This window comes from Hakea prostrata, chromosome 11 (assembly GCF_041222555.1).
Source record: "Hakea prostrata isolate BN-2017 chromosome 11, UWA_Hpros_2, whole genome shotgun sequence".
NCBI classification, from domain to species: domain Eukaryota; kingdom Viridiplantae; phylum Streptophyta; class Magnoliopsida; order Proteales; family Proteaceae; genus Hakea; species Hakea prostrata.
In genome coordinates this window covers 22709566-22736219 of record NC_142610.1, presented here as the reverse complement: position 1 = coordinate 22736219, position 26654 = coordinate 22709566, and the positions used below count along the sequence as shown (strand labels likewise).

At 35.3% G+C, this 26654-nt stretch overlaps 3 protein-coding genes across 3 annotated transcripts; all 3 read left to right on the top strand.

The window, feature by feature from the left end:
• Positions 1-240: 240 nt before the first annotated feature.
• LOC149000965 (11-beta-hydroxysteroid dehydrogenase A-like) lies at positions 241-3261 on the top strand. The gene is made up of 6 exons (XM_089139242.1): positions 241-465; positions 564-756; positions 1222-1307; positions 1398-1529; positions 2669-2833; positions 3046-3261. The coding sequence occupies exons 1-6, from the start codon at positions 283-285 to the stop codon at positions 3259-3261; spliced, it is 975 nt and encodes a 324-aa protein (XP_088995368.1). The 5' UTR covers positions 241-282.
• An 8800-nt stretch (positions 3262-12061) lies between these two features.
• LOC149000964 (caffeic acid 3-O-methyltransferase-like) lies at positions 12062-14239 on the top strand. Its single transcript, XM_089139641.1, has 4 exons — positions 12062-12554; positions 12680-12990; positions 13137-13201; positions 13534-14239. Exons 1-4 carry the CDS (start codon positions 12145-12147, stop codon positions 13825-13827), a joined length of 1080 nt encoding a protein of 359 aa, XP_088995767.1. The 5' UTR covers positions 12062-12144; the 3' UTR covers positions 13828-14239.
• A 4953-nt stretch (positions 14240-19192) lies between these two features.
• LOC149000963 (caffeic acid 3-O-methyltransferase-like) lies at positions 19193-20985 on the top strand. Its single transcript, XM_089139724.1, has 4 exons — positions 19193-19695; positions 19818-20128; positions 20275-20339; positions 20671-20985. Exons 1-4 carry the CDS (start codon positions 19286-19288, stop codon positions 20962-20964), a joined length of 1080 nt encoding a protein of 359 aa, XP_088995850.1. The 5' UTR covers positions 19193-19285; the 3' UTR covers positions 20965-20985.
• Positions 20986-26654: the final 5669 nt, after the last annotated feature.

Below are 26654 nucleotides of genomic sequence, written 5' to 3'. Positions count from 1 at the left end.
TTAAATTTTAAAAATTTTTACTTGTACACGTATCATACATTCATAAAAAAATGGATAAAAATAAACCAAAATTTATATTTTTTTTTCCTTCTAAATGTTACACTTGTTTGATATATGATTTATGATACACCAACACGTGTATGCTTTAGCGCCAAGTGCAAGAGGATCCGTTTACTTGGTTCTCCAACTTCCTTGAATTCAGTAACCTACGATTTCCTCCATTAAAGCTGTGGTGAGAACTGAAACACTAAGCTTATTTGCCCTCTTTTTTTGGTAAGAGCCATGGAACTGATACACAAGTCACTAAACTTGGTGCTCCCTTCGATCACAATTTTTCTTATATGTCTCATGCTACCTTTTCTCTCCATTTACAAATTCGTTGATTACATCCTCAGACACCTCTTCCCAGAGAATTTGAGAGGGAAAGTTGTTCTCATCACTGGAGCTTCTTCTGGAATTGGAAAGGTTTGTTTCATTCTATTAACCTTTCATACAATAATAATAATCCCTTTTGATCCATACTTGAATGTTCTTCATTATATTCTCTCTGTGATCTTTGGTAGCACCTTGCATACGAATATGCAAAGAAAGGAGCTAATCTAGCCCTTGTTGCAAGACGAGAAGACACCCTTAGAGAAGTTGCAGGCAAGTCTGGTCAGCTGGGTTCTCCTGATGTCTTAGTTATTCGTGCTGATGTCTCCAAAGTTGATCAATGCAAGCAATTCATTCAAGCAGTTGTTGACCACTTTGGCCGATGTAAATTCCAGTTCAAACAAATCTTTCCTTCTCTCTCTTTGTATGCAAAGAAAAAAAAAACATGAAAAAAACAAAAATGAATTTGATGCCCAGAGAGATGCATCATCATGGTTTTTATTGCTTGAATTTGAGGTTATAGATACGAATACCATCATGGTTTTCTTCTCTCTTCATTCATTGACTTTGAATTTAAGGAGATTTGATAGGTTTGAAAATCGAGTTACTGCACTGGGATGATTTGTTTTTTGAATTTGATGAGATAGATAAACTTGAATATCAATTATTGTATCATTATGATGTTTTTTTATATATATAATTTTCAGAGATAAATAGACCAGGAAATTAATTATTACATTATTATGATTTTTGTTTAATTATTTTTTTTTTCTTGTTTTTGGTATCTGAACATAGTCTCAATGCCTGATCTATCATACATATAACTTATTGCAAAATTTTTATTTGTAGTGGATCATTTGGTATGCAATGCGGGGATTGGTGTTAATTACGCCTTTGAAGATGCATCAGATGTTACAAATTTGGTTCCTGTTATGGTATTCAGTTACTCACATTTTTTAGTATTCATTTGTTTAGAAAATTTATTAGATGTTTATATTCAGATTTGGATTATCTACACTCTACAGGATGTAAACTTCTGGGGATCAGTCTTTCCAACCTATTTTGCAATTCCTTATCTCAAAAGGTTCAGAGGCAAAATAATTGTGAATGCTTCTGTGGCTGGGTGGATGATCCAACCAACGGGTACCCTCTATTGTGTAAGTTTTATTATACAAAAATATTTTAAAAAATAAATTCGAAATGACATATTATTAGGTGATTATCAAAAAGGATCGTTATAATATATAGAGCAATTGTACCGATACCCCAAAATTGAGGTCTTAAAAGCACTGACACCTTAGTTTATATTTAAAAAACACGGATACTCCAAAATTGGATTTTTATTGGATACAATAGTCTAATTTGTCATTGAAAATTAGGGATTTAGGGGTGTAAACGGACCAGATTCGGATCAGATAGTGGTATATCCATATCCGCATCCTATTATATTCGGACGGATTCGGATAATATCCTATCGGTTTTCGGACGGATTCTGTCGGATTAGGATGATAAACGGATAGTTATTTTCTTAAGTAGATTCTTCTAAACGGACATGAATATTGATTGAATACAAGTTTTTGACTACCTATTTACATCTTTAACTTTTTATTTGTGAGGGCTAGGTTTGAAATTTAAGAATTTAACAACTTTGGTAGCTATTTTAGTAGAAAATCTAGAAAAATAGTCTCATATCATACGTAAAATTTATAAAAATAAGAATAATAAATCTAAATAAGTAACTTAATCGGATAATTTTATCAAACGGATAATATTCGGTAAGAAAGAGGTATACCATATCCACATCCTATTAATAATCGGACGGATTTGGATACCCCTAAACGGATGCAGATGCGGATTTCGATTTCGGTTATCCATTTACGCCCCTACTGATAATCGATAAATCACTATTTATTCTTTTCTTCCCTTATATTTTGATTGGGATATCTTTTGAATTGAAAGAAAATAAAAAGTAATTTAATGGTTTTGAATGACAAATTAGACCAATGTATCTAATGAAAATTCAATTTTGGGTGTCTGTATTTTTTAAACATAAAGTGGTGTGTTAGAACTTTAAGGTCACCATTTTGGGCTGCTTAGTGTAATTTGTTCTAACGAATATTTTAGTATATATGTAAAATAACACTATCACCCTCATTGGATGGAAAGCAATTGCTATCTCAAAAAGAGGGAAAGACCAAGATTATAGAAATCATATCTATTAATAATACTGTTGCTGTTGCTTTCATTTCCATCTTGAATTAATAATACTGTTTTTTTAACTTTTGATGTTTTTCAGGCAAGTAAAGCTGCATTGATACACTTCTACGACAATTTGAGAGTTGAATTAGGTCGAAAGGTTTCAATAACAATAGTTAGTCCTGGATTTGTTGACTCTGAACTTACAAGAGGCAAGCTCCTAAACAGGCATGGAGAAATTGAAGTTGATCCATTGATAGAAAAAGTAAGGCCCATTGGTTGGTGTTTTCAAACTAGAATACTTCTAAATGACTCCTTTACAGATGCCATTAAAACTTGACACTCTATGCACACAAGCGTAAGATCAACTTAATTCAGTTTGGTGATTCAATTTGGGGTTTTATATAATGGATTGTTTATGATGAAAATTGTTTGATTGTTACTGATCATATGATAAACTACTTTCATGTTGAACAGATCCGCCATTGTATTCCATTTGAGAGCACAGAGGAATGTGCAGAGGCTGTTGTGGCCGCGGCATCGTGTGGAGATAAATACATCACAGAGCCATGGTGGTATAATGTGCTTTACCCCCTAAGGATCCTCTGCCCTGACATAATCGAATGGATTTGTCATATGCTTTTTTCTATCATGTCAAAATACATGTTGAGAGATAGAAGTAGCCATACATGAAGAGATTTAAGACAATGATTTAGTATTTAAGGGATAAGAGAGCTTCCTGCTCTAAGACAGCATGATTTAGTATCTCTACCCAGGAATAAGTACTGTAAACATGATTCGATCGGTTGATTTTGCTAGCAGCTGAGTTTGTCCAGCCAAAACCTTGTTAAGTACTCCTTATTATACTCATCAATGGACAGTCACATTGACACTGAAACAAAATTCAACAATCCCGTGCGGTCCAGCCCAACACCTTGTTGAGCTACTCATTTTATTTAGTTAATGAATTAAATTTGCTTGTATTTTTATATCAAAAGAATCTTTGTGAAGTATTACTGTACCTCTATGAAACTTCAATCTCACTTCTTGAACTATTGTTGCTCGTCTACCACTGAAGTCTGATGAGTAAATCAATGTGAGGTCCTCTTATCACTGGTGATGAAGACCTAAGCAACCATCCAAGCTAGTAATGTTATAAAAAAATCAAACCCCAACTATGATAACTGGAATTACTCCATGAATATCATTACTTGTTCGATCAGTCAACCCACCCTTCTTCTTTCATTCATTTTCTTTAGATGAGTAAACATTTAATCATCCATTTAGTATTGCAGCATGATGAGATACATGATTACCTTTTAACCAGAGTGACCACAAACAAACAAAACCATGAAGCAAATTCCTAAAAATTTCTTAACAAAGTTCACTTTGATCAGTTAATGTAACCAGAGATCTAAGTACACCTGGACCAATACTGTCAGCCAGAACACAAAGAGATTTTTTTTTTTTTTTGGAAAATGGGAGCTTATATTATATTATATTGATAGAGATAAATATGAATTACAAAATTTTACATTCTAAAATATGATCGGCCATTTGCATCACCACGGACAATGTCCTTCAAAGGAGCAGGAAGGCCTCCAGGGTCAAAGTATATTTCATCATTAGAGTTTAGTAAACCAGCTAAGAAGTCAGCTGCATGGTTACTCTCCCGATAGCGATGTGAAAAAATACAATCTGCAACGTTCCTTTTTTTGTAATTTATCTCTGTCACAAGGTCCCTAGAATACCAAGGACATCTGTGGGCACCTAAAATCATTTGGACCGCTTCTTTAGAGTCAGAGAAGAGGCGCACTCTTCTAATCCCTCGATGTCTAGCCATCTCGAGGCCTTTAGAAATAGCCATGAGTTCCATCATAAGAATTTGATTTGTTCCTTCGGATGCACCTACCACTGCGAAGAGGACATCACCTTATAATTCCGACCCAAGAAGCCATAGCCACCTAGAGCTCGTTTGAGGGAGTCATCGCAATTGACACATAACCAACCAACATCCGGTGGTTCCCACTTAATTGACACAAAGAGACTTCTCCTTCACATAACTTTGTAGTTTCTTTGTACAATAATCAAGTCGTTCTTGATCTGCAAATCCAATAGAAAAGAATTAAGAAATTTAAACTAACAAATACGGCAAACAACTATTATAAATAAATGTCTACCAAATCAATGCACTGGTGTTTCTATTGCACATCAACCATCAATTTCCTACCAACCAGTTTGCTCCATTTTCATATAGTTTTATTTCTTAGGAGATCTTGGGAAGCTCAAAGCTTTACTGGATCTGGAACATGGGTTGGCTGAAATTTAGCATATTTGTGATGGAAAATTGACCCCCTTAGATCACATAAGCACTTGTGTTTTTATTGGAAATACAATGCATTCCATCAAAATCAAAATTTTGCAAAGATCACTTCCACACTAGACACCCGTTATGACCTTCTGTTTTTTTGTTCAAACGTTATGACCTATCAACCTAATTTTTATTATTTTTTAAAAACTAAGAACTGATAGTTATCTTTATGTTAGAATTAGGCATGTTAATGTATTAAAAACACCAGAACTAGCAGTAAAGCCAGAACCTCCAAAGACTCTAGTGGAAGAATTGAAGAGATTAAAGATGTTAACAGATATTTGATATCCATATTTGAACATGCAGCCGAATCTGTTTAAAAAAATGCAAATTTGTTTGAAAACTAATCAAATCTAAACATAGTAATCCCCTTAACCCTACCCTTCATTAATAAAATAACTGATGTTCTAATGGGTAGTAAGAAAATTTTGGCTAAAAAAAAAAAAAAGAATTTAGGAAATCAAATTCATATTTGACTTGTCTTCATATCTATTTTGGAAAACCTATATTACGAAAAATCATTACTCAAAAATTATTTGACCCTGTACAGAATAGATTGGGTACTATCTAAATCTGTTTAAATGTAATAAAAAAAAATTAAAAAAATTAAAAAGAATTTAATGTCACCATCCGAACCAAATATGATCAATAACATCCCTAGTTAGGGACTAGTTGAAATGTTAACAATGGGATATATAATTTTTTCTCTTTTTTCTTTGGGTAAAAGGGTATATAATACTCCTTTATGTCATGACAACATAATTTTTGTTTTTTTGGGTGGTGAAGAAATTACATTGTTTAATCACAAAGTTGATGCACTACTAGACAATGACAAAGAAAAGCACACATCAGGAAATGAACATTGATATGATATTGTACTGGGAGAGAAACAATTTTATTCTTCTTATCTTATCTTATTAGAGCAATACCTACACAACTACGCGTGGTGCTTTTCCATTTTAAATTGAATGAGAATCATTTAATATCTTTATACTTCTTGTCTTGAAGCAATACCCTACATGAACATGCGTGGTGTTTTTTATTTTAAATTGAATGTGAATCGTCTAATATCTTTTGGAAAAGAAAATCAATTGATTGTGACTCTTATCTAATATATATCTTTTGAAAAGGAGAAGAATTTTTAAGAAAACCACATAAAGAAGAAATTTGAATTCAAGGACTGAATGGTTAGAATATGATATCATCCTCATATCTAATCGGAATAGGAGAGAATATTAAGAAACAATATCAATGGGAAAAATAGTTGAATGATTTCATATGAGAGAACCTCAAATATATAGGCAGCATACATCCCATGCTATTAGGCAACTATAAACAATAAAAGAAAGAAATAAAACATAGAAATACAATACATGGAAATGTTTGCATGTAAATATAATACATGGAAATGTTTGTATGGAAATGATTTAATAGAGAAATCTAATCAAGCCAAAGCCAAATTAGGATATTGATGAAATGGAAGGATGAGATGGTATAGAAAGAATTCAAATGTAAAGAATGATGAATGGAAGGAATTCAAATTAGAGGAGTGATGATGAATGGAAAGAATTCAAATGAAAAGATGAAATGATATGGAAAGAATTCAAATGAGAGGATGAAATGATATGGAAAAATTCAAATTAGAGACAATTAGGGAAATGATGAAAAATCATCATTATCACGCCTAATACTCCCAACTTGCCTCTATGACTGAGAAATAAATCTTTTCCAAGGGCCTTGGTGAAAATGTCAGCAACTTGAGCAGCACTAGTGGTGGAGGTGGGTTGAATAAGACCATGTCGAACTTGATCACGAACCACATGACAAAAAATCTCAATGTGTTTGGTGCGCTCGTGAATGACTGGGTTTGTAGCAATATGTAAAGCAGCTTGATTGCCACAAAATAAAGGTATTGGTCGAGGGACCATGACGCCAAGATCTTTTAGCAATGTAACTAACCACATCAATTCACAAGTAGTGACAACCATAGCACGATATTTAGCCTCAATAGATGAGTGGGACACAGTAACTTGTTTTTTAGATTTCCAAGATAAATGGCTGGAACCAAGAAATACACAATATCCAGTGGTAGATCTTCGAGTCATAGGACAACTTGCCCAATCTGAGTCACAATAAGCATGAAGAGATAACTCACTATCAACAGATAAAAGAATCCCTTGTCCTAGAGTGCCATGGAGGTAACGAAGTAAATGATTAGCAACATCCATATGAGGTTTACGAGGCTCATGCATGAATTGACTAAGAACATTCACAGTTTGAATAATATCTGGACGAGTAATTGTGAGATAAATAAGTCTTCCCAATAACCAATAGTATGGTGTTGGATCAGGTAAGGGATCATCCATCAGAAGTAATTAACTTGAGGTGTTGTCCCATTGGAAATTGAGTCGGATTAGCACCTATGAAACCAACATCAGTTAAGATGTCCAATGTGTATTTTCGTTGGTTGATGAAAATACCTTTCTTAGAACGTGCCACCTAAAGACCAAGGAAATATTTAAGCAATCCAAGATCTTTAATTCGGAAACATAGCTGAAGAAGTGATTTTAAGTTGGAAATCACAGTTGTGTCAGACCCAACAATTAAAATGTCATCAACATAAACAAGTACAAAGGTAGATGGAGACTCTATAAGTAGAGAAAATAGAAAGTAATACCTTAGATTGTGTATATCCAAAATCAATAATGGCACCAGAAAGCTTGGAAAACCAATTACGGGATGCCTGCTTAAACCCATATAATGATTTGTGCAAGCGACAAACCAATTTCTCCCCCTTTCGATGATAACCAAGTGGAAGTGTCATATATACCTCTTCATCAAGATCGCCATAGAGAAAAGCGTTGTTCACATCCAATTGCTGCAAGGACCATCCTTTGATGGCAACAATGGCAAGAAGTGTTCTGACAATAACCAACTTAGCAACTAGGGTAAATGTTTCATGGTAATCAATCCCCTCAATTTGAGTATAACCCTTTGCCACCAAACGCGCTTTATAACGCTCAATTGACCCATCTGAATGCCGTTTAATTTTGTAAACTCATTTACAACCTATTGGTTTCTTGTTTGGGGACAAAGGTACAAGAGACCAAGTCTTGTTAAGGTCAAGAGCCGCGATTTCATTGTCCATTGCCTCCTTCCAATCAGGTGAAATAATAGCCTTAGCAAAGCTTGTAGGTTCAGTTATAGCATTGAGGGCCTTGAGATACCTGAAATGAGGTGAGGATAATCTATGATAGGATAAAAAACAACTTTCAGGAGTGAGAGTACATGTGCATGAAGGAGGAGCTTGGGCATCCATGACGTAACAATGATAGTCTTGAAGATGGGGTGGCGGTCGATGAACCCGAGATGGCCGAGAGATGGTAGTGGATGGGAGGGTGGGTGAAGGAGGTTCTTCAACCGGTTGGGGAGAGGGTGTGGTTGATAAGGGTGGGTCTAACAATATCTGAAGCTGCAATGGGTAAAACAGGCAATAATGGGGATGGCAATTTTGAAAAAGGAAAAGAATATTCAACAAATGTGACATCACGACTAATGTAAACCTTATGTGTTTGTAAATCATAAATCGTATACCCTTTTTGTGCATATGGATACCCAATAAAAACACCTGGAGATACTCGGGGATCAAATTTATGACGAATGGATGAATGGCTATGACCATAACAAAGGCATCCAAAAGTTCGAAGATGAGAATATGAAGGGATCTTGCCAAATAAAACTTGAAGTGGTGACTTACCATATAACAACGGGGTGGGTAAATGGTTAATTAGGTAAGCGGCTGTCAAAACACAAGGACCCCAAAACTTATGAGGTAGACTTGCTTGAAAAGAGAGAGCACGGGCCACATTAAGAAGATGGTGGTGTTTGCGTTCAACAACCCCATTTTGTTGGGGTGTATCAACGCAACTATGTTGATGAATAATACCATGGGTTGTAAAAAAGGCATTTGAATAGTGATTAAAAAACTCACGACCATTATCAGTTCGGAGTTGTTTAATTGGGTTTTGATCATAGCAAAAAATTCCCTTAATCGGGACCAAGCATCAAATTTATGATTTAACAAAAACACCAGGTGCATCGTGAAAAATCTTCCACAATAGTTAAAAAATGTTTTGCACCACAAATTGAGGAAACGAAATAAGGTCTCCATATATCACAATGTATCAATTCAAAGCAAGAGGTGGTAGAAATTGTACTAGATGGAAAAGGAAGTCGAGTTTGTTTAGCTAAAGGACAAATGGAGCAAACACAATCTTTAGGAAAAGAAATATTAGGATCCAAATGTGCAATATAACTAGAAACCTTTAAAGATGGATGGCCTAAACGAGAATGCCAAAGGTCTTTGGCGAGTAAAACAATAGCAGCGATAGGATGATCCAACTCCAAATAATAAAGTCCATTGTATGCCTTGCCTAGCCCAATCCTCTCCTTCATGCGTAGGTCCTGTATCACACAATGATCAGGATAGAAAGTTATGAAACAATGAAGTTGTTGGGTAAATTGGGTAACAGATAATAAATTAAAACCAAAAGAAGGAACATGTAATACATTCGTGAGAGGTAAAGTGGGTATGGGGCTGCAATTCCCAATATGTGTAACGGGAGCAAAACCACCATTTGGAAGACAAATAGATTGGGTGTGGGGAACAAGACTATTGGAATGAAATAAAGATAAGTCGGAAACCATATGAAGACTGGCACCCGAATCAATAACCCATAGAGAAGATACTTTATCTACAACATTTGCCAATGATGGAATGTTACTAGATTCCAACAGAGATAGAAGTTTATGGTACTGATCTGTGGTGAAAGATGGTGCAACAGCTAAAGAAGGGATCACAGTTGCAGCAAAAGAGTGAACCTTATGAGAGGAATCCATTGAAGACGTAATATTGGTAGCCATTGAAGAAGAGATAGAAGATGAGGAAGAAGAAGACGTGGTTGATAAAGATGTAGAATCATATGTTAGTCTGATACCATATTAAGAAACAATCTCAATGGGAAAAATAGTTGAATGATTTCATATGAGAGAACCTCAAATATATAGGCAGCATACATCCCATGCTGTTAGGCAACTATGTTAGAACCAGAAGACCAAAGGCACAGTATAGACAGACCAATAACAGAATCAAGGAGAAACGAATATATTAAGTATACCTTATGTCAGAATCACTTACCCGAATGTAGAAGAATAAGCGAAAGGAAAACCAACAAGAACTCAAACAAGGTGAGTTGAGGTGTACGAACAATACTTTTCCTTAAGGTATTTGAATGCCCCCTTTTATGCTGCTGGGTTTGACTTTGACGTTCTCACCTCCAAGATACAACAACTCCTAGATCTGAAGGCAGCACTCCAACAAAGTCTACTTGCAAAGGAGATCCGAAAGTAATACACAGCGACAGAATGAATAAAACAAAAAATGGAATTTTTCTAACACTAGATTTTCGAATTTCTGGTTTTCACCAAAAACCGAGTAATCCTTTGTTTAGAGCTTAACCTCTATTTATAGGCTCGTATGGACACCTTGAGAGCTACATATGTACGTAAGGTCACCTGCAGAGAGTTGTGACTGTATGATCAGTCACCTCCCTACTGGAAAACCCAAAACCGGGTTTTCTAGATCCATGACCCATCATAGAAACTTAATATTATTTATATAATATTATAATGCCCCATGGCCTGGTTAGACTAGGGTCTACGCACCACTACCGCAACCACGCCCGACTCGGTCCAGCTCGGTGCATGCGCGTGATCCACACTTAGCTCTCTATCAGCATACACCGCACTTAGGAGCTATATATGTATATATAAATCATATAATCATTAGCTCCATCCAATGTGGGACTAAACATATATGGTAATCTAAATTACCTAATATATATATGCCGAATTGCCAAAACCCTTTGATTGGAATCTATACATCCAAAAGAGTCCTATAGAGTAAGAATAAACAAGAGTCTTAAAACAAAACTAGGGAGATTTTAATGTTTTGAAACTTATCTAAATAGTATATTATATTATAATATTATTTTATTTTAAAACAAAAATCCAACAAACTATGAACAATAAAATAAATATATAAAACATAGAAATACAATACATGGAAATGTTTGCATGTAAATATAATACATGAAAATGTTTGTATGGAAATGATTTAATAGAGAAACCTAATCAAGCCAAAGCCAAATTAGGATATTGATGAAATGGAAGGATGAGATGGTATGGAAAGAAATCAAATGTAAAGAATGATTAATGGAATGAATTCAAATGAGAAGAGTGATGAATGGAAAGAATTCAAATTAGAGACAGTTAGGGAAAGAATGAAAAATCATCCTTATCACGCCTAATAGAGAATAATATTAATATAGATCCACCGACTGTGAGAAAAACATAAAAAAATATACAAAAAAATATAATAAAACCTCTTTCTTCTAATTAATGTTAAAAACTCAATTCTTTTTTTTTTTATTGGTGCAATGGGGCTTTATTAAGTCCAGGGATGGTGATATTAAATTATTAATATACTTCAACAAGAGTAAGAAGTACGTTGTTGGTTTCAACTTCTAGAACAACTCTGTGTTGGTAAAAAAACAAAAAAAAACAACTCAATTCTTTTTAAGTACCTGGTCAGCTAAATGAAGAAGCTTTTATGGAGAATTTTCAATAATAAATTAGATTCGACGTTTTCCCTGGTACATAGGGAATTGCATCGATCTCAATCACAAATAAAATATTGCAAATCATTATCTTCGACACAGTCCAAGAGCATTGGTTCGTGTATGTGTCTTCATATCCATCTTGTACCTATTAAAATATAATTATAAATAATAATAAAATTTGTTGAGCACTCCTTTATAACATTATTTATTCAAGAATGCCTCACAGCTTTGAAGTTGGGATTGAACGTAATAAATTTCCTTCAAAACCATAAAAACAAGATTTTGTGGTTGGCTCTTTAACATTTTTTTATTTTTTTCGATAAAATAAGATTTTATGGTCGGCCCTATGACTTTTTTTGTATTTGTTTATCTTTGATTAAATCTTAAGGTGATGGAACACTGGAACTTATATAACTACTCAGATCAATAAAATCAACAAGTCAGTTTTTCCATTTTTTGTAAGATCAGCGAGTCAGCTGAGCTTATAACAAAGCTTGAACTCTTCCCTGCAAAGCAAAACCCAGAATGGCTAGTGCAGGATCCCCACCCAAGAACATTAATGAAGAAGAAGATTGCTTATTTGCAATGCAAATAGCAAATGCTACAGTTTTGCCCATGGTGCTAAGAGCTGCAATAGAGCTTGATCTGCTAGAGATCATAGCCAAGGTTGGGGATGGTAACTTCCTCTCCCCTTCAGAGATTGCTTCTCATCTCCCCACTCAAAACCCAGATGCCCCTGTCATGATTGATCGTATACTTCGACTGCTCTCAAGTTTTTCCATCTTGTCATGTTCTCTGGTTACTGAAGAGAATGGTCAAGTCACAAGATTGTATGGCTTAGCACCTGTAAGCAAGTTCCTAGTAGGCAATCAAGAAGAAACGTCATTTTCTCCCTATGCATTACTGGTACGGGAAAAGACCTCAATTGCAAGTTGGTAAGTTCATTTTTCTTTTCTTTATTTTCCTCTTCTACTCATGATAAGGGTGACTGATAGATTTCAATTGCACCTGCCCTTCGAATTGGCTTTTTTCATGATTCTAGCTAATATATAAAATGTAGGTACCATGTGAAAGATGCAGTTCTTGAAGGAGGAACTCCATTTGAGAAGGCCCATGGGATGAACTTGTTTGATTATCTTGGCACAGATCCTATGGTTAACAAGCTCTTCAATACAGCCATGCACAATATCACTATGGCCACTATGAAGAAGCTCCTTATGACATATAATGGGTTTGAGGGACTAAAGGAGGTAGTTGATGTTGGTGGTGGGTATGGAGTTGCTCTAAACCTGATCATTTCTAAGTATCCAACAATCAAAGGAATTAACTTTGACTTGCCACATGTGGTAAAGACAGCACCATCATATCCTGGTAAGAAAGCTCTTAATGGAACCAGAACCTAGGGTGTTTGGAATTGAACTTCATCATCTATCAAAGAACTTCTAATTTGTTCTTTGGCTTTGTTATTGATTCAATTTTACATGATCTAAATGTCAAAGGTTTCACTTTGTTGTTAGGGGTTGAGAACGTTGAAGGAGATATGTTTGTCAGCATTCCGAAAGGAGATGCCATTTTCGTGAAGGTAATTAACTTTTTTTTTTTAAGTAGACACACATACTTTGTCTCTAATATTATTGAAAGATCATCAAACAAGTTGATTTTTCAATCAAATACTGTCAAGAAACAAGAACAATAGATCTATGGATCCATTTTTGTAAAAGCTCAAAACAGAGTCCAATAAACAGAAACATAATACTAATGGAGAGATGAAATCCCGATTCATACGCTATATACCATTAATGAGGCAAGAGCAAACCTCATATTTTTTTTCAAATCCAAATTAGATTCAATCATGTTCATTTATCATATATTTTTAAGTGCTAATTTTTCTGAGTTAAGCAAAATTGTTTGCAGTGGATGCTTCATTGCATGAGTGATGAGAAATGCTTGAAATTGCTGAAGAATTGTTGGGAAGCACTACCAGAGAATGGAAAAGTAATTGCTGTAGAGAAGGTAGTTCCTGAAGGACCAAAGAACAATATCCTATCTCATAACATCTTCCAGATGGACCTTACAATGTTAGCTCAAACAGGAGGCAAAGAAAGGACAGAGCAAGAATTTAAGGCCTTGGCTCAAGTAGCTGGATTTTCAGGCTTAAGAATTGTTTGTCAAGCCTACAGTGATTCAATCCTTGAATTCTATAAATAGATAATAAGTTAGAGTGAATAAACATGTCATAAATTTTGGATTTGCATCATTAAGATGATAAATCCACATCTAATAAAAAGATTAGAGCAAATTGCACTGGCACCTCAAAATAGAGGCTTTAAAGCACTAACAACCTACTTTTTTTTTGAAAAACACATAAATTCTATTATGTTAAAATGATTAGTTATATTATCGCAAAGACCATTATACCCTTTCAAGAAATCTTATTATCATTTACCAAAAAAAAAGTGGACATTCTTCTGGCTACAAAGGTTATTTGATGACGACATTGTTGTTGGATTTTTATTTTATTTTTTCCTCAAATTTTGGTAAGGGCACTTTTGGAATTAAAGAAAAATAAATAGTGGGTTAACTGTTTTATTAACATATATGGACTTATGTGTTTAATGAATTGGGGTGTCAGTGTTTTTCAAAGTGTCAATGCTTTAAAGCCTCCATTTGAGGTCCCAGTGCAATTTACTCAAAAGATTATAAAGGTTTCTCTTTCACATTACTTGAAATGTTGTAAACTAAAATAAGTAAAGTTTCCTGATTCTTGGAACAGGGAGCTCTTAAATAGATGGTGGCTAGGGCAAGTTGGGGAGAAAATTCTCTCAATACCAATCCCTCAGTTGGCCTTGGAGGATCGCTTAGTTTGGTACTAGACTTCTGTGGGGAATTTTTCAATTAGATCAACTTACAAACTAGCCTGTTCGCAAATGAATATACAAGATAATCACTCGAACACCAAATCACCAAGGCATCTTTTTTGGAAATTAGCTCTCCCTCCATAGGTTTTACATTTCCTTTGGAAACTCCTACATCAAAAGCTCCCAACAGCTAACTTGCTGGTAAGTCGTGGTTGTTATATGGCTCTTGTGTGTTTGTTTTGTGGGTTGCAGGAGACATCGTCGGATCATATTTTCATACACTGCCAGTATGCCAAACAAGTATGGAATGATTTGGGGATTAATGATTTGATCGGTGCAAATTTGATTATTTCTATTGTTCAATAGTGTATTAATTTGGCACAACACAGCATCAACAAAACAAAGATTCTCAACACTCTCCTTGCCTTCTAGCTTCTTTGGAAAGCGTACAAAGGCAAATATAGCAACTCACTCCACTATTTAGCCTTCACGAGTTAGCTTTCAGATATGGAAGGGTATTCAATTCTATTGCTTATCCAATGATATGAAGTCAGTGCCAATCTCCTCCCAAGGATGCATTAAATGGGAACTCCCTCCCTCTCATATAACAAATTAAATGTTGATGGTAGGGGCATCGTGGGTATATTGCTCATTCCCGCCGTTCGGCCTTGTCCCGCCCTGCCCCGCCTTCCCCTTTGGCCCGGCGGGGTGGGGCTGTGTGGCTCTTTTCTCCCGGCCCTTCCCCCGGCCCTCCTCCCCCCCTTCTTTCCTTTCCCTGCCCCCCCCCTTTCTTCCCTTTCTCGGGTGGTTCCCTTTCTTCCTCCCCTTTCCCTCCCGGCCCTAATTGGCCCCGCCCCGGCCGATTGGCGCATTGGCCCTAATTGGCCCCGACATTGGCCTCCCTGGCCCCTAATTGGCCTTGTCCCTAGCTTTAATTGGCTATATCTTTGGTCGTAAATATCAAATGTAAGACATGTAGAATTAAAATACATATTAAAGTAATTAAATACTTAAATTCCAAACTCAATTCGGAAAATAAAATATTAAAGATGTCAACAAATAATCCAAAACTTAGATTCAATATGTATTTAACTATTTATACCCATTTAGATTTTAGAGAAATAGAGAAATCCAAATTTCTAGGGTTTTTAATTTGCTCTCTCTCTCTCTCTCTCTCTCTTTTTCTCCTCTTTTTTCCTTTGGTTTTATCCAGCAACAAAGAGTTAAAATTATTCATGAAATAGAATAAGTAGAGAGAAGAATTGTAATTAAATTTAGGCATATTTGAAAGTCAAGTCAATTATAGAGAATGTCACACAAACTCTTTTTGTAAACTTAGAAACATCAGAGATTCATAATTCAAAAGGAATCTGATAAATGAAAATTTTATCTTCAAAGTCAAGAATTTAAGCCATAGGTAGGTATGTTTTCATTCACAACTGTTCAATAAATTGATATCTTTATTCAATACAAAAAAAATCATATTCAAAAACCTTGTTAACAAGTAAATGGACAATAATTTAGTATTCAACAAAAAAAAAATATTTTTTTTCATAGTTAAAGAAAATGATGTTTTAGTTACAAACATAGCTATATGTTTTTAATAATTTTTTTTGAAATATCACAGTAGATTTGTTAGATATTCATGATGAGAAGTTAGGGTATAGATTTGTTAGATATTCATTCTTTATGTAATAGTTTTTATTATTTATAATATATTATCTCGCCTTAGTCAAAAAACAAAATCCATATTTTACTGAACTAAAAATGACTTTGTTGGAAAAATAAAAATTACCTTACAAATAATATAAAAAGTGAATTTATAGTCTAATATGATCAAAGTGACTAAATATCAAAATCAAGACTCATATCAATGTTAGTATAAAGATCAGGGTAAAAATATAGTACTGTAGTAGATGATCATCGTCAAATTAATATTAAGATTAGAGCCAAAATTAGGGTCAGGATCAAGGCCAAAATCAAATAGATGCTTATTACATTGGTAATGAGGTTATAATTTATCTTTATTAATTTTCTACAAAACATGGTCATGTTTTTAAAATTTGACACGTGTCAAGTATCCACCTATATGTATTACAATTAATTCATCTCCATGTGGGTGAAGGGTCCAGAGTCTTTAGACTCAAATTAGGGCCAGGATCAGGGTCAAGGCTAATATCAGGGCCAGGATCAGGTTCAGGACTAATATCAGGGCCAAGATCAGGGCCAGGATCAGGGCCAAAATCGGGGCTAGGATCGGGACCAAAATCGGGGCTAGGATCAAGGCTCGGTTAAGGCCAAAATCGGGGCCTAGGTCGGGGCCAAAATCGGGGCCGGTCGGGGTCAAGATCGGGGCCAAAATCGGGGCTTGGGTTAGGGCTAAAAATCGGGGGCCGGGATGGGGGGTAGAGAGTAATCACGGGCCCCCTAGTTCGGGGCCGGAATATTTTGGCCCTAACCCCCCTGGCCAAAATCTTTGCCCAAGCCTTATTCGGGCTCGGGGCGGGCAGGGCCCAAACGCCCCCTAGTTGATGGCTCTCTCTTTTCTTTTTTCCTTTTTTTTTTTTTTTTCTTTTCTTTCTTTTTGGTACAAAAGGGCTTATTGATCGTCCGGGGATGGGGATATTAATATGCCTTAGCAAAAGTCGAACCCACGACCTCTTCATTGAGAGGTGTTGGCTTCACCACTAGAAAAAGCTCTGCGTTGGCGATGGCTCTCTCTTTAAGGAAGAGCATCTTGCGGGATATGGAGGGATTGCAAGGAATAATTGGGGCAAGATGATATTTGGTTTTGGGCAAGGTTCTGCAACTCAAGATGTTCTTACTCTTGAGGCTCTTGCTTTAAAGCAGACTATTCTATGGACGAAAGAGTTTAATTTACCCAAAATAGCTCTGGAAAGTGATAATCAAGCTCTAATCACCATCCTTCATAAGCATCCGACAAAGGTCCCGTGGAAGATCTTTCCAATCATATTGGATATCACCAACATGGCAAGCAAGTTTGACTACATTTCCTTTACCCATGTACTGAGGGAAGCAAATTTTGTGGCAAATGTTTTGGCAAAGGAATGCACATTAATGCAAGAAGCTTTCTTATATGTTCACACTCCCCCTTCTCATATTCGACAACTACTATTATTTGACACTGTATCTCTAGGTTGTAGTCATGGTTTTTCCCTTTAATAAAATTCCCTATTACCAAAAAGAAAAAATAAAAAAAATTTCCTGATTTCAGAATTTTAGTTTTCAAAATTAATTTTATTCCACCATAAATTTAGTTTTCCTGCATTTTAGTTCTTATGCCAGCATCTTCCACCACCCTAACAATTACATATGAATCTTCTTAATTGCATTTGGGGTAGAAAAACTCTGTGAAAGAGAGATTCATCCATCTTTACTAAAAGCAAAAACAAACCAAAAAAAAAATGGAGAGATTCATCCATTTGAAAAAAATGGTACAAGAGAGAAGCCCTGATTCACAACGAGTCAGAAGAAACAAAAAAGAGGGGAGGAGCACCAGGGCAGGAGGAGAAAGTTTTAATCGGTGGCTCTTGGACATTTCTTCACCAACTGTGTGTGAATTAAATAACTGTAAAATCAGTTTTTTCGATAAAACCAAATGAGTTTCAACAGTCATTGATTGCGTCTCCCAAATGAAACAGAACCATAAAGGTTATATTCAAAACAGAAATTGATGTCATCTTCACAATAATTTAAGTCAAGTATTGTTCATGCTAAAATCTCAGCAGTGAAACTTATCCAACTATCACATTGAATAAAACCAGCGGAGCAGTTGAGCTTATAACAAGCTCTCCCAGTTAGAAAATGACCAATGCAGAATCCCCAGCCAAGAACTCTAATGAAGAAGAATAATGTTTATTTGCCATGAAAATTGCAAATTCTGCGGTCCTTCCCATGGTACTAAGAGCTGCCTGCAATTGAGCTTGATCTACTTAGAGATCATAGACAAGGTTGGGGCCGGTAACTTGCTCACAGGTGCTAAGATTATATGGCTTAGCACCTGTGAGCAAGTTCCTAGTAAGCAATCAAGAAGAAATTTGCATTCAACGATTAGAATATAATATCATCCTCATATCTGATCGGAATAGGAGAGAATGATATCGATATAGATCCATCAACTATCATGTGAGAAAAACGTTAAAGTATACACAAGAAATATAATAAAACCTCTTCTTCCAAAATATATATATAATGTTAACTCAATTCTTTATGGACCTAGTCAGCTACTTGAAGAAGCTTCTATCCAGAATTTCTAATAATAAATTAGATTCCACGTTTCCTATGGTACATAGGGTATTGCATCTCAAACACAAATAAAATATTGCAAATAATTATCTTCGAAACAGTTAAAGTGCATGATTCATGTCTTCATATCCATCTTGTAGCTGTTAAAAAAATAACTATAAATAATAATAATTAAAATTTCTAGAGCTCTCCTTTATAACTTTATTTATTCAAGAATGCCTAGCTTCGAGGTCTGGGATTAAAGGTGATAAATTTCCTTCAAAACAGCCTGAAAAAAATGATAAAAACAAGATTTTGTGGTTGGCTCTTTGACATTTTTTTTAATTTTTATTCGATAAAAATAAGATTTTATGGTTGGCCCTTTGACTGTTTTTATTATTTGTTTATCTTTGATTAAATCTTAAGGTGATGGAACACTGGAACTTATATAACTACTCAGATCAAGAAAATCAACAAGTCAGTTTTCCCATTATCGGTAAGATCAGCAAGTCTGCTAAGCTTATAACAAAGCTTGAACTTTTCCCTACAAAGCAAAACCCAGAATGGCTAGTGCAGGATCCCCACCCAAGAACATTAATGAAGAAGAAGATTGCTTATTTGCAGTGCAAATAGCAAATGCAACAGCTTTGCCCATGGTGCTAAGAGCTGCAATAGAGCTTGATCTACTAGAGATCATAGCCAAGGTTGGGGATGGTAACTTCCTCTCCCCTTCAGAGATTGCTTCTCATCTCCCCACTCAAAACCCAGATGCCCCTGTCATGATTGATCGTATACTTCGACTGCTCTCAAGTTTTTCCATCTTGTCATGTTCTCTGGTTACTGAAGAGAATGGTCAAGTCACAAGATTGTATGGCTTAGCACCTGTAAGCAAGTTCCTAGTAGACAATCAAGAAGAAACGTCATTTTCTCCCTATGCATTACTGGCACGGGAAAAGACCTCCATTGCAAGTTGGTGAGTTCATTTCTCTTTTCTTTTTTTTCTCTTCTACTCATGATAAGGGTGACTGATAGATTTCATTTGCACCTGCCCTTCCACTAGGCTTTTTTCATGATTCTAGTTAATATAAAATGTAGGTACCATGTGAAAGATGCAGTTCTTGAAGGAGGAACTCCATTTGAGAAGGCCCATGGGATGAGCTTGTTTGATTATCTTGGCACAGATCCTATGTTTAACAAGCTCTTCAATACAGCCATGCACAATATCACTATGGCCACTATGAAGAAGCTCCTTATGACATATAATGGGTTTGAGGGACTAAAGCAGGTAGTTGATGTTGGTGGTGGGTATGGAGTTGCTCTTAACCTGATCATTTCTAAGCATCCAACAATCAAAGGAATTAACTTTGACTTGCCACATGTGGTAAAGACAGCACCATCATATCCTGGTAAGAAAGCTCTTAATGCAACCAGAACCTAGGGTGTTTGGAATTGAACTTCGTCATCTGTCATAGAACTTCTAATTTGTTCTTTTGCTTTGATATTGATTCAATTTTACATGATCTAAATGAACAAGGTTTCACTTTGTTGTTAGGGGTTGAGAACGTTGAAGGAGATATGTTTGTCAGCATCCCGAAAGGAGATGCCATTTTCGTTAAGGTAATAAACTTTTTTTTAAGTAGACACACATATACTTTGTCTCTAATATTATTGAAAGATCATCAAACAAGTTGATTTTTTCAATCTAATACTGTCAAGAAACAAGAACAATAGATCTATGGATCCATTTTTGTAAAAGCTCAAAACAGAGTTCAATAAGCAGAAACATAATACTAATGGAGAGATGAAATCCCAATTCATGTGCTATATACCATTACTGAGGCAAGAGCAAACCTCATATTTTTTTCAAATCCAAACTAGATTCAATCATGTTCATTTATCATATATTTTTAAGTGCTACTTTTTCTGAGTTAAGCAAAATTGTTTGCAGTGGATGCTTCATTGCATGAGTGATGAGAAATGCTTGAAATTGCTGAAGAATTGTTGGGAAGCACTACCAGAGAATGGAAAAGTAATTGCTGTAGAGAAGGTAGCTCCTGAAGGACCAAAGAACAATATCCTATCTCATAACATCTTCCAGATGGACCTTACAATGTTAGCTCAAACAGGAGGCAAAGAAAGGACAGAGAAAGAATTTAAGGCCTTGGCTCAAGCAGCTGGATTTGCAGGCTTAAGAATTGTTTGTCAAGCCTACAGTGATTCAATCCTTGAATTCTATAAATAGATGATAAAGAAGCTAGGAATTACAATCAATCAATCTTCCTGGATTGGTTTATGTTCAATTGTATCAGTTTCAATGTGAAAATGAGTGTGTTTACCAAAATAAATAAATAAAAATAAAATGTGAAAATGAGTGAATGAATACATCTCAAATCTCACAATTACTTTTACAAGAGTATTCTTTTTTCTTTTTTCTTTTTTTGTTCCCCTTTTTTATGTCGGAAAGGGTTAATATATTTAGTGTGACCCACGCAAGTAATCAAAATTACAAAGATCTTGAAATCAATGATGGGAATTTGGCCAACAAGTCCGGCACACTACGAACACAAACTCCTTCACTAGCAACTGTGAATGCGCTATATCAGCCAGAGTGATTATGCGCTATATTATCGATGCATCTAGTATATAAGCTATTTGACATTAACAATTTCTTCTCCGAAGGTAAAGCTAGCCTGCTTCTAGTGTTGAATAGATAGAACCAGTGAAGGGTCGTGGGGAGGTATAAATTTGAGGGATGATGCAAACCAAACAACTCTCAAGAAGCGACAGTCCATAAATATGTGGTCAACTGTTTGGAGATTCCACACCTGGCATACCGTGGGTTTACCTGAATGTTTCTCCTATTAAAATCTTTAGGGTTGGCAATGCACCTGCACAAGCTCTTCAGAGTAGGTTATGTATTTTGGGCATTGCATGGCTGGACCAAATGTTCTTCCATACCATAGGCGATACTTGAGAATGTCTTGAGCTCAATGAGCATGAGGGCCTTAAACTATTCTCCATGAGACCGATGGGATTTTCCTCCTGCCCCTAGAAGAACCAAATGGGATCGATCATTCTTAATATTGTCATGATGAGAAAGCTGGTAGTTTGAAGTGTGATGCTGATAAATTTCCATGCAAAAGAGTGCCTACGTATATCGCAAGAAATTGTATTGTAAGTGTGAAATCCAGCCCTAACTTTGACCCGGAAAACCTGTTGTTTGTAGGTCAGAAGACCCGAAGTGAAAGAAGAAGTCAACTATGGATCATCTTAGTGGAAGACATGGTGTTTGACCCAGAACCCATGGAAGTTGATGATGGTGCTCTATACTTAGAAGCCTTGGCAGATTTGGAAATGAAATTGCACTTTGATGAAGATGAGATTAGTTGATGGACCTAAAGCCTAAGTGGACATGATTTGAAGGCATTTCTCTATACTAGGTAAATCATATATTGAGTTGGGAAAAGCCCATTGGATTTGGAAGAGTTTTGGACCTTGATTTCCTTGTCTAGGCTTTGCTGACATGCTTGGTAGACTGGGTGGTCGACTGGACCACTTATAAGTAGATCTTCTTCGATCACAAGAGAGGCTTTGAGAGGAGTTCTCCACGTTCTCTAGGGGTTTTAGAAACAAAGGAGGCTAAAAACACGAAATTGTAATATATAGAACACCAAAGACCTAAACAGGAGATCTTAGCTGATTCTGTCCCTGTTGGTCTATTGGATATTGCCAGTTTTACATAAAACAATACTATATATAATAATTTACTAATTCACACATACATCATTAATTGGCCAATGTTGGACGGCATTAATAGCACCACAAAGGATGCAACAGTTTAGACCATTTATCTACCATGCATTTAGAAAGGGGGTCACTAGCACTAAAGGTTTATCTCTCATTCATTTCATGAAGAAATGAGAAGCCCAAGATGCATCCCCCCCATTCCCCGTCTATTAATATGTGTTGTAGAGATACAAGGAGAGCAAACACCTCTATGTGATGAATAAAAGATGTAAACTCCACGAGATGGACTAAGGCGAAGATTATTTCAACTCCTATTCTCGTTTGTTTTTGTTCTTTTTCATAGTATTATGGATTTGCCATACAATTCCTCAAGCTGTACTCAATGAATTCCAAAAAAAGAATTACAAAAACAAGAAGATAAAATTATATTATAAGAGCTTCAAAGCTCATTTATTCTTTAATATAATCTCAAGTGCTTCATGTATATATTTGTCCCTCTAATTTCTACTAATTAATACCCATATCCACAGGACCACAAGTGTAAGAACATCTGCAATAACCGAAGGGTTTAATCTTAAATTCACAGTAACCCCTGCCACCCCTCTTCGATCTGCAATCTTTCTTGCAATCAGCTTCAGTGTAATGTCTATTACAGTCACCCATGGGTTCAAGGCAGGTCTCTGCCTCTACTTTGGTCACCATCTTCTCAACTACCAACATTCACAAGCATTAGAGATCTGGGTTTCGTGAGCTTAAATCATTGAAGAATTAATGAAGGAAGAAACAAACCTGAGACAAGCATGAGTAAGGCAAGAACACAGAAGGTTACGTAGAGCTTCGCCATTGTATGTATAACAATCTAATATGAATTCCCAGCCAAATTAACGATAAAGTAACAAAAACTCTTGCACTTCTTTCTGTATAGAGCTGCTGATCAGTAGATCGAGATGGCTTTATAAGATGATATGAGTAGTAATTAAATAGGTAGATCTCAGTATCACCAAAAGATCTTCTAGGTTAATTGTTTAAGGAGGTGACTATTAAGGAATGAAATGACGAGGATTTGAGCTAATGAATTAACTTTCAGTTTTGTCCTGCTAAATTTCCTTTCATTGATCCATTAAATGGGTTACAACAGCGGGGATTGACTGGTTCTGGATCCTCTCTAACGTCCCTGTGGCTGTGGAAGAATCCTCTTCAGTGTAAACATTAGCAAGCTTTTAATCACTGGATTCCATGGAATTCAGATTTAGGATTTAAATAACTGTTTGGTTAAAAAACAATAATGCATTCACTAGAATCACATGATTCACTTAAATCTATTTTTAACACCAGAATGGATAGGGTGAGTCATTTCAAAACTTAAACTCAGGGTTTAAATTAACCACTTTTAGGCCCAGAGTGGTCGATTCTAGAAAATCCAATTTATGGTATGGGGTTTTTTCTTGCTGGAAAGAATAAGACTTTTGCTCTTCTTCTCAAACATGATGTTGTTCTGGTGGAGGATGTTAAACAACTTTCCTAATTAATTCAAAGGGGAAGGAGAGAAAACTTGGAGGATAAATTTCATTCCATATGCAAGTGACCACTTATATGATAGAGAGCAACCATAAAGCAATAATAAGGTTTGTCGTATACCCCATACACACTTCTACAACCTCTTCTATTCCCCAGCCATTCTGTTCTACATAGTCCTTCAATATCACAGTCCTCACCAAGTGTTGTTTGTGTATACAACTTCTGTTTTCTCTTGGTAGCAAGGGCTTCCTCATTCAGTGACCATTCAGGTAACGTAAACTCACTGCCACCAAATATGAATTCTCTGTATCTTTGCAATAGTGTAACCAAACAAAGTGAGATGGATGACGATACAGCAAGCACTGCTGATAAAAGTTGCTTCTGGAAGTGAAAATTTTGAAAATTGAGGAGAATGTCCATACCTACGAAGGAGAGCAAATTTTGTTTCCATCCTAGGAGCTTTTTACTGGTCCTCTCCTGAATTTCCCTAAAGATTTATGTCTTTTAAGAAGTGCTGAATTATGTAGGCAAGTCCAAGTTTTTTTTTTTTTTTTTTTTTTCTCTTTTTTTGGGGGCCTCGATGAGCGATCTTGAGGATTTTAGGTAGCCACCCGCATAGTCTAGGAGCTGCGTTGGTTCCCAGCAAATTTTCAAGTTTCAGATTTGTTGTTACAATAGTAATATTGTAAAAGGAGTTTTAAGAAATACTCTGAATGATATCATGCCTATTTGTGGCTGAGTAAAATAATGGACTATTAATGAATAATCATGAAGCTCGTCTTATTGGTTTTGCTCAATTCCCTGAAGTGAATACAGCAATTCATGATATGCATGAAAGAAGGCAAAATTAAAATTATGGTCATGACTGCGGAAGAGGATGAAGCAAAAGAGGGAATAATTACCGTCATTATTATGGAAATAAATAAGAGAATAATAAGGATTCTCAATACAACAATTCAAAAAGTGAAGATAATATTTGTTACCGATGTGATATGAAAACTATTAGACATGTATCTGTTATACTCCACAATATTTAATTAAGCTTTGTCAAGCCTTAATTAAAGAAATAAAAATAATGTGGAGATAAATTGGATTTTCCAAAATCATGATACTTGAGCAATTTTTTTTTCAAATGAACAAATTCAAACTTGTTATAAAACTAGATCTCAAACATGCTATTTATTTTCAAGTGAATGTTAGCTATTCTATGGCATTAAAAAAAAACTATAGCTGTCACTTCTTCAAATCATGAAGAGGTAATAGTGATTCATGAAGTAAACCAACAATATATTTGATTAAGATCAATGGTACAACACATTCAAGAAGCATGCAATCTTCTACTAGAAAAAGGGGTTTGAACAATATTATATGAAGATTATGCTGCATGCATAGCTCAATTGAAGGAATGATACATGAAAGGAGATAGAACGATACATATTTCACCGAACTTTTTCTTCACTCATGATCTTCAACAAAATGGTGAAATCGATGTTCATTGAATTCGTGCAATTGATAATTTCACAGACTTATTTACTGAGGCATTGCTTACTACAAAGATTGAGAAGCTGGTACATGATATTGTAATATGCGTATTCAAAGATACTCAATGATGTTATCATTAGGGGGAGTAAAATGCATGCTACACTCTTTTTCCCTTCACCAAGGTTTTGTCCCACTGGGTTTTCCTGGTAAGGTTTTTAATGACGTAGCTACCAATACGTATTATTTAGATATGTATACTCTTTTTCCTTCATTAAGATTTTTTCCCACAGGGTTTTTTCTTAGTAAGGTTTTAACGAGGTACATTATCTATTGATGGATATCCAAGGGGGAGTGTTATAAATAATATTGATTGTGGATATCCATCACCCCCTAATAGACAATACTTCCAGTTGAAGATCTCAACCACCTCAACATACAATCTTAGTGATTCATATTCCCATCTTAATTGAAGATTACAGTGATATCAACACACAATGTTGGCAGTCAATATTTCCATTCTATGCACCCTATCTTGGGTGACAATCTATCTTTCCATATCAAGAATATCTTATTGTGTGTAAGAATCATATATTGTATTTCTTTGTAAACTCTGATATTTCCATATTAGAGTAGATGCTTCTTCTACTATAATTATGTAATGCATTCAACTGAATGGACTAGTTCTGATTGAACTCATCTTGTCTTTCTTCTTTGTATTCTATATTTTCTCTTTATTTTATAACAAAATTAATTATTTTACCTAAATAAGAGTTTGTAAATCTAGACAAATCAAACTAGGACCAATCTTAGCAACTCTAGTGCCCCCTTTGTAACACGGACTCCAAGGAAATATATTTTTGGTATCTACTATTTATTGTTTCAATTAAGGAAATATATTTTTTAGTATTGACCATTTATTGCTCTTATAAAGAAAAGCAATTTAAAAAATATTTTGAGTATCTACCATTGATTGCTTCTATTAAGGAAAGGATACATGCTTATTAATTTAGGAATGTGAGATTTGTAAATATATATTTAGACATTTAAAGTTAGTAGAAACTGTAGAATACTTAAATTGTTTCTTACCCAAAAAAAAAAAAATAATAATACGATAACTATTATTTACCAAAATAAAAGAGATACTCGATTTATCTAATGCCATTTTAAATTTTAAAACATAATTTT

Excerpts from the sequence above, each read along its gene's own strand:
- LOC149000965 (XM_089139242.1), top strand. The coding sequence starts at position 283 with ATGGAACTGATACACAAGTCACTAAACTTGGTGCTCCCTTCGATCACA. Across the intron at positions 1,530-2,668 it reads CAACGGGTACCCTCTATTGT|GCAAGTAAAGCTGCATTGAT; the intron begins GTAAGTTTTATT and ends GATGTTTTTCAG. Across the intron at positions 2,834-3,045 it reads TTGATCCATTGATAGAAAAA|ATCCGCCATTGTATTCCATT; the intron begins GTAAGGCCCATT and ends CATGTTGAACAG.
- LOC149000964 (XM_089139641.1), top strand. The coding sequence starts at position 12,145 with ATGGCTAGTGCAGGATCCCCACCCAAGAACATTAATGAAGAAGAAGAT. Across the intron at positions 12,991-13,136 it reads GACAGCACCATCATATCCTG|GGGTTGAGAACGTTGAAGGA; the intron begins GTAAGAAAGCTC and ends CTTTGTTGTTAG. Across the intron at positions 13,202-13,533 it reads GAGATGCCATTTTCGTGAAG|TGGATGCTTCATTGCATGAG; the intron begins GTAATTAACTTT and ends AATTGTTTGCAG.
- LOC149000963 (XM_089139724.1), top strand. The coding sequence starts at position 19,286 with ATGGCTAGTGCAGGATCCCCACCCAAGAACATTAATGAAGAAGAAGAT. Across the intron at positions 19,696-19,817 it reads AAGACCTCCATTGCAAGTTG|GTACCATGTGAAAGATGCAG; the intron begins GTGAGTTCATTT and ends TATAAAATGTAG. Across the intron at positions 20,340-20,670 it reads GAGATGCCATTTTCGTTAAG|TGGATGCTTCATTGCATGAG; the intron begins GTAATAAACTTT and ends AATTGTTTGCAG.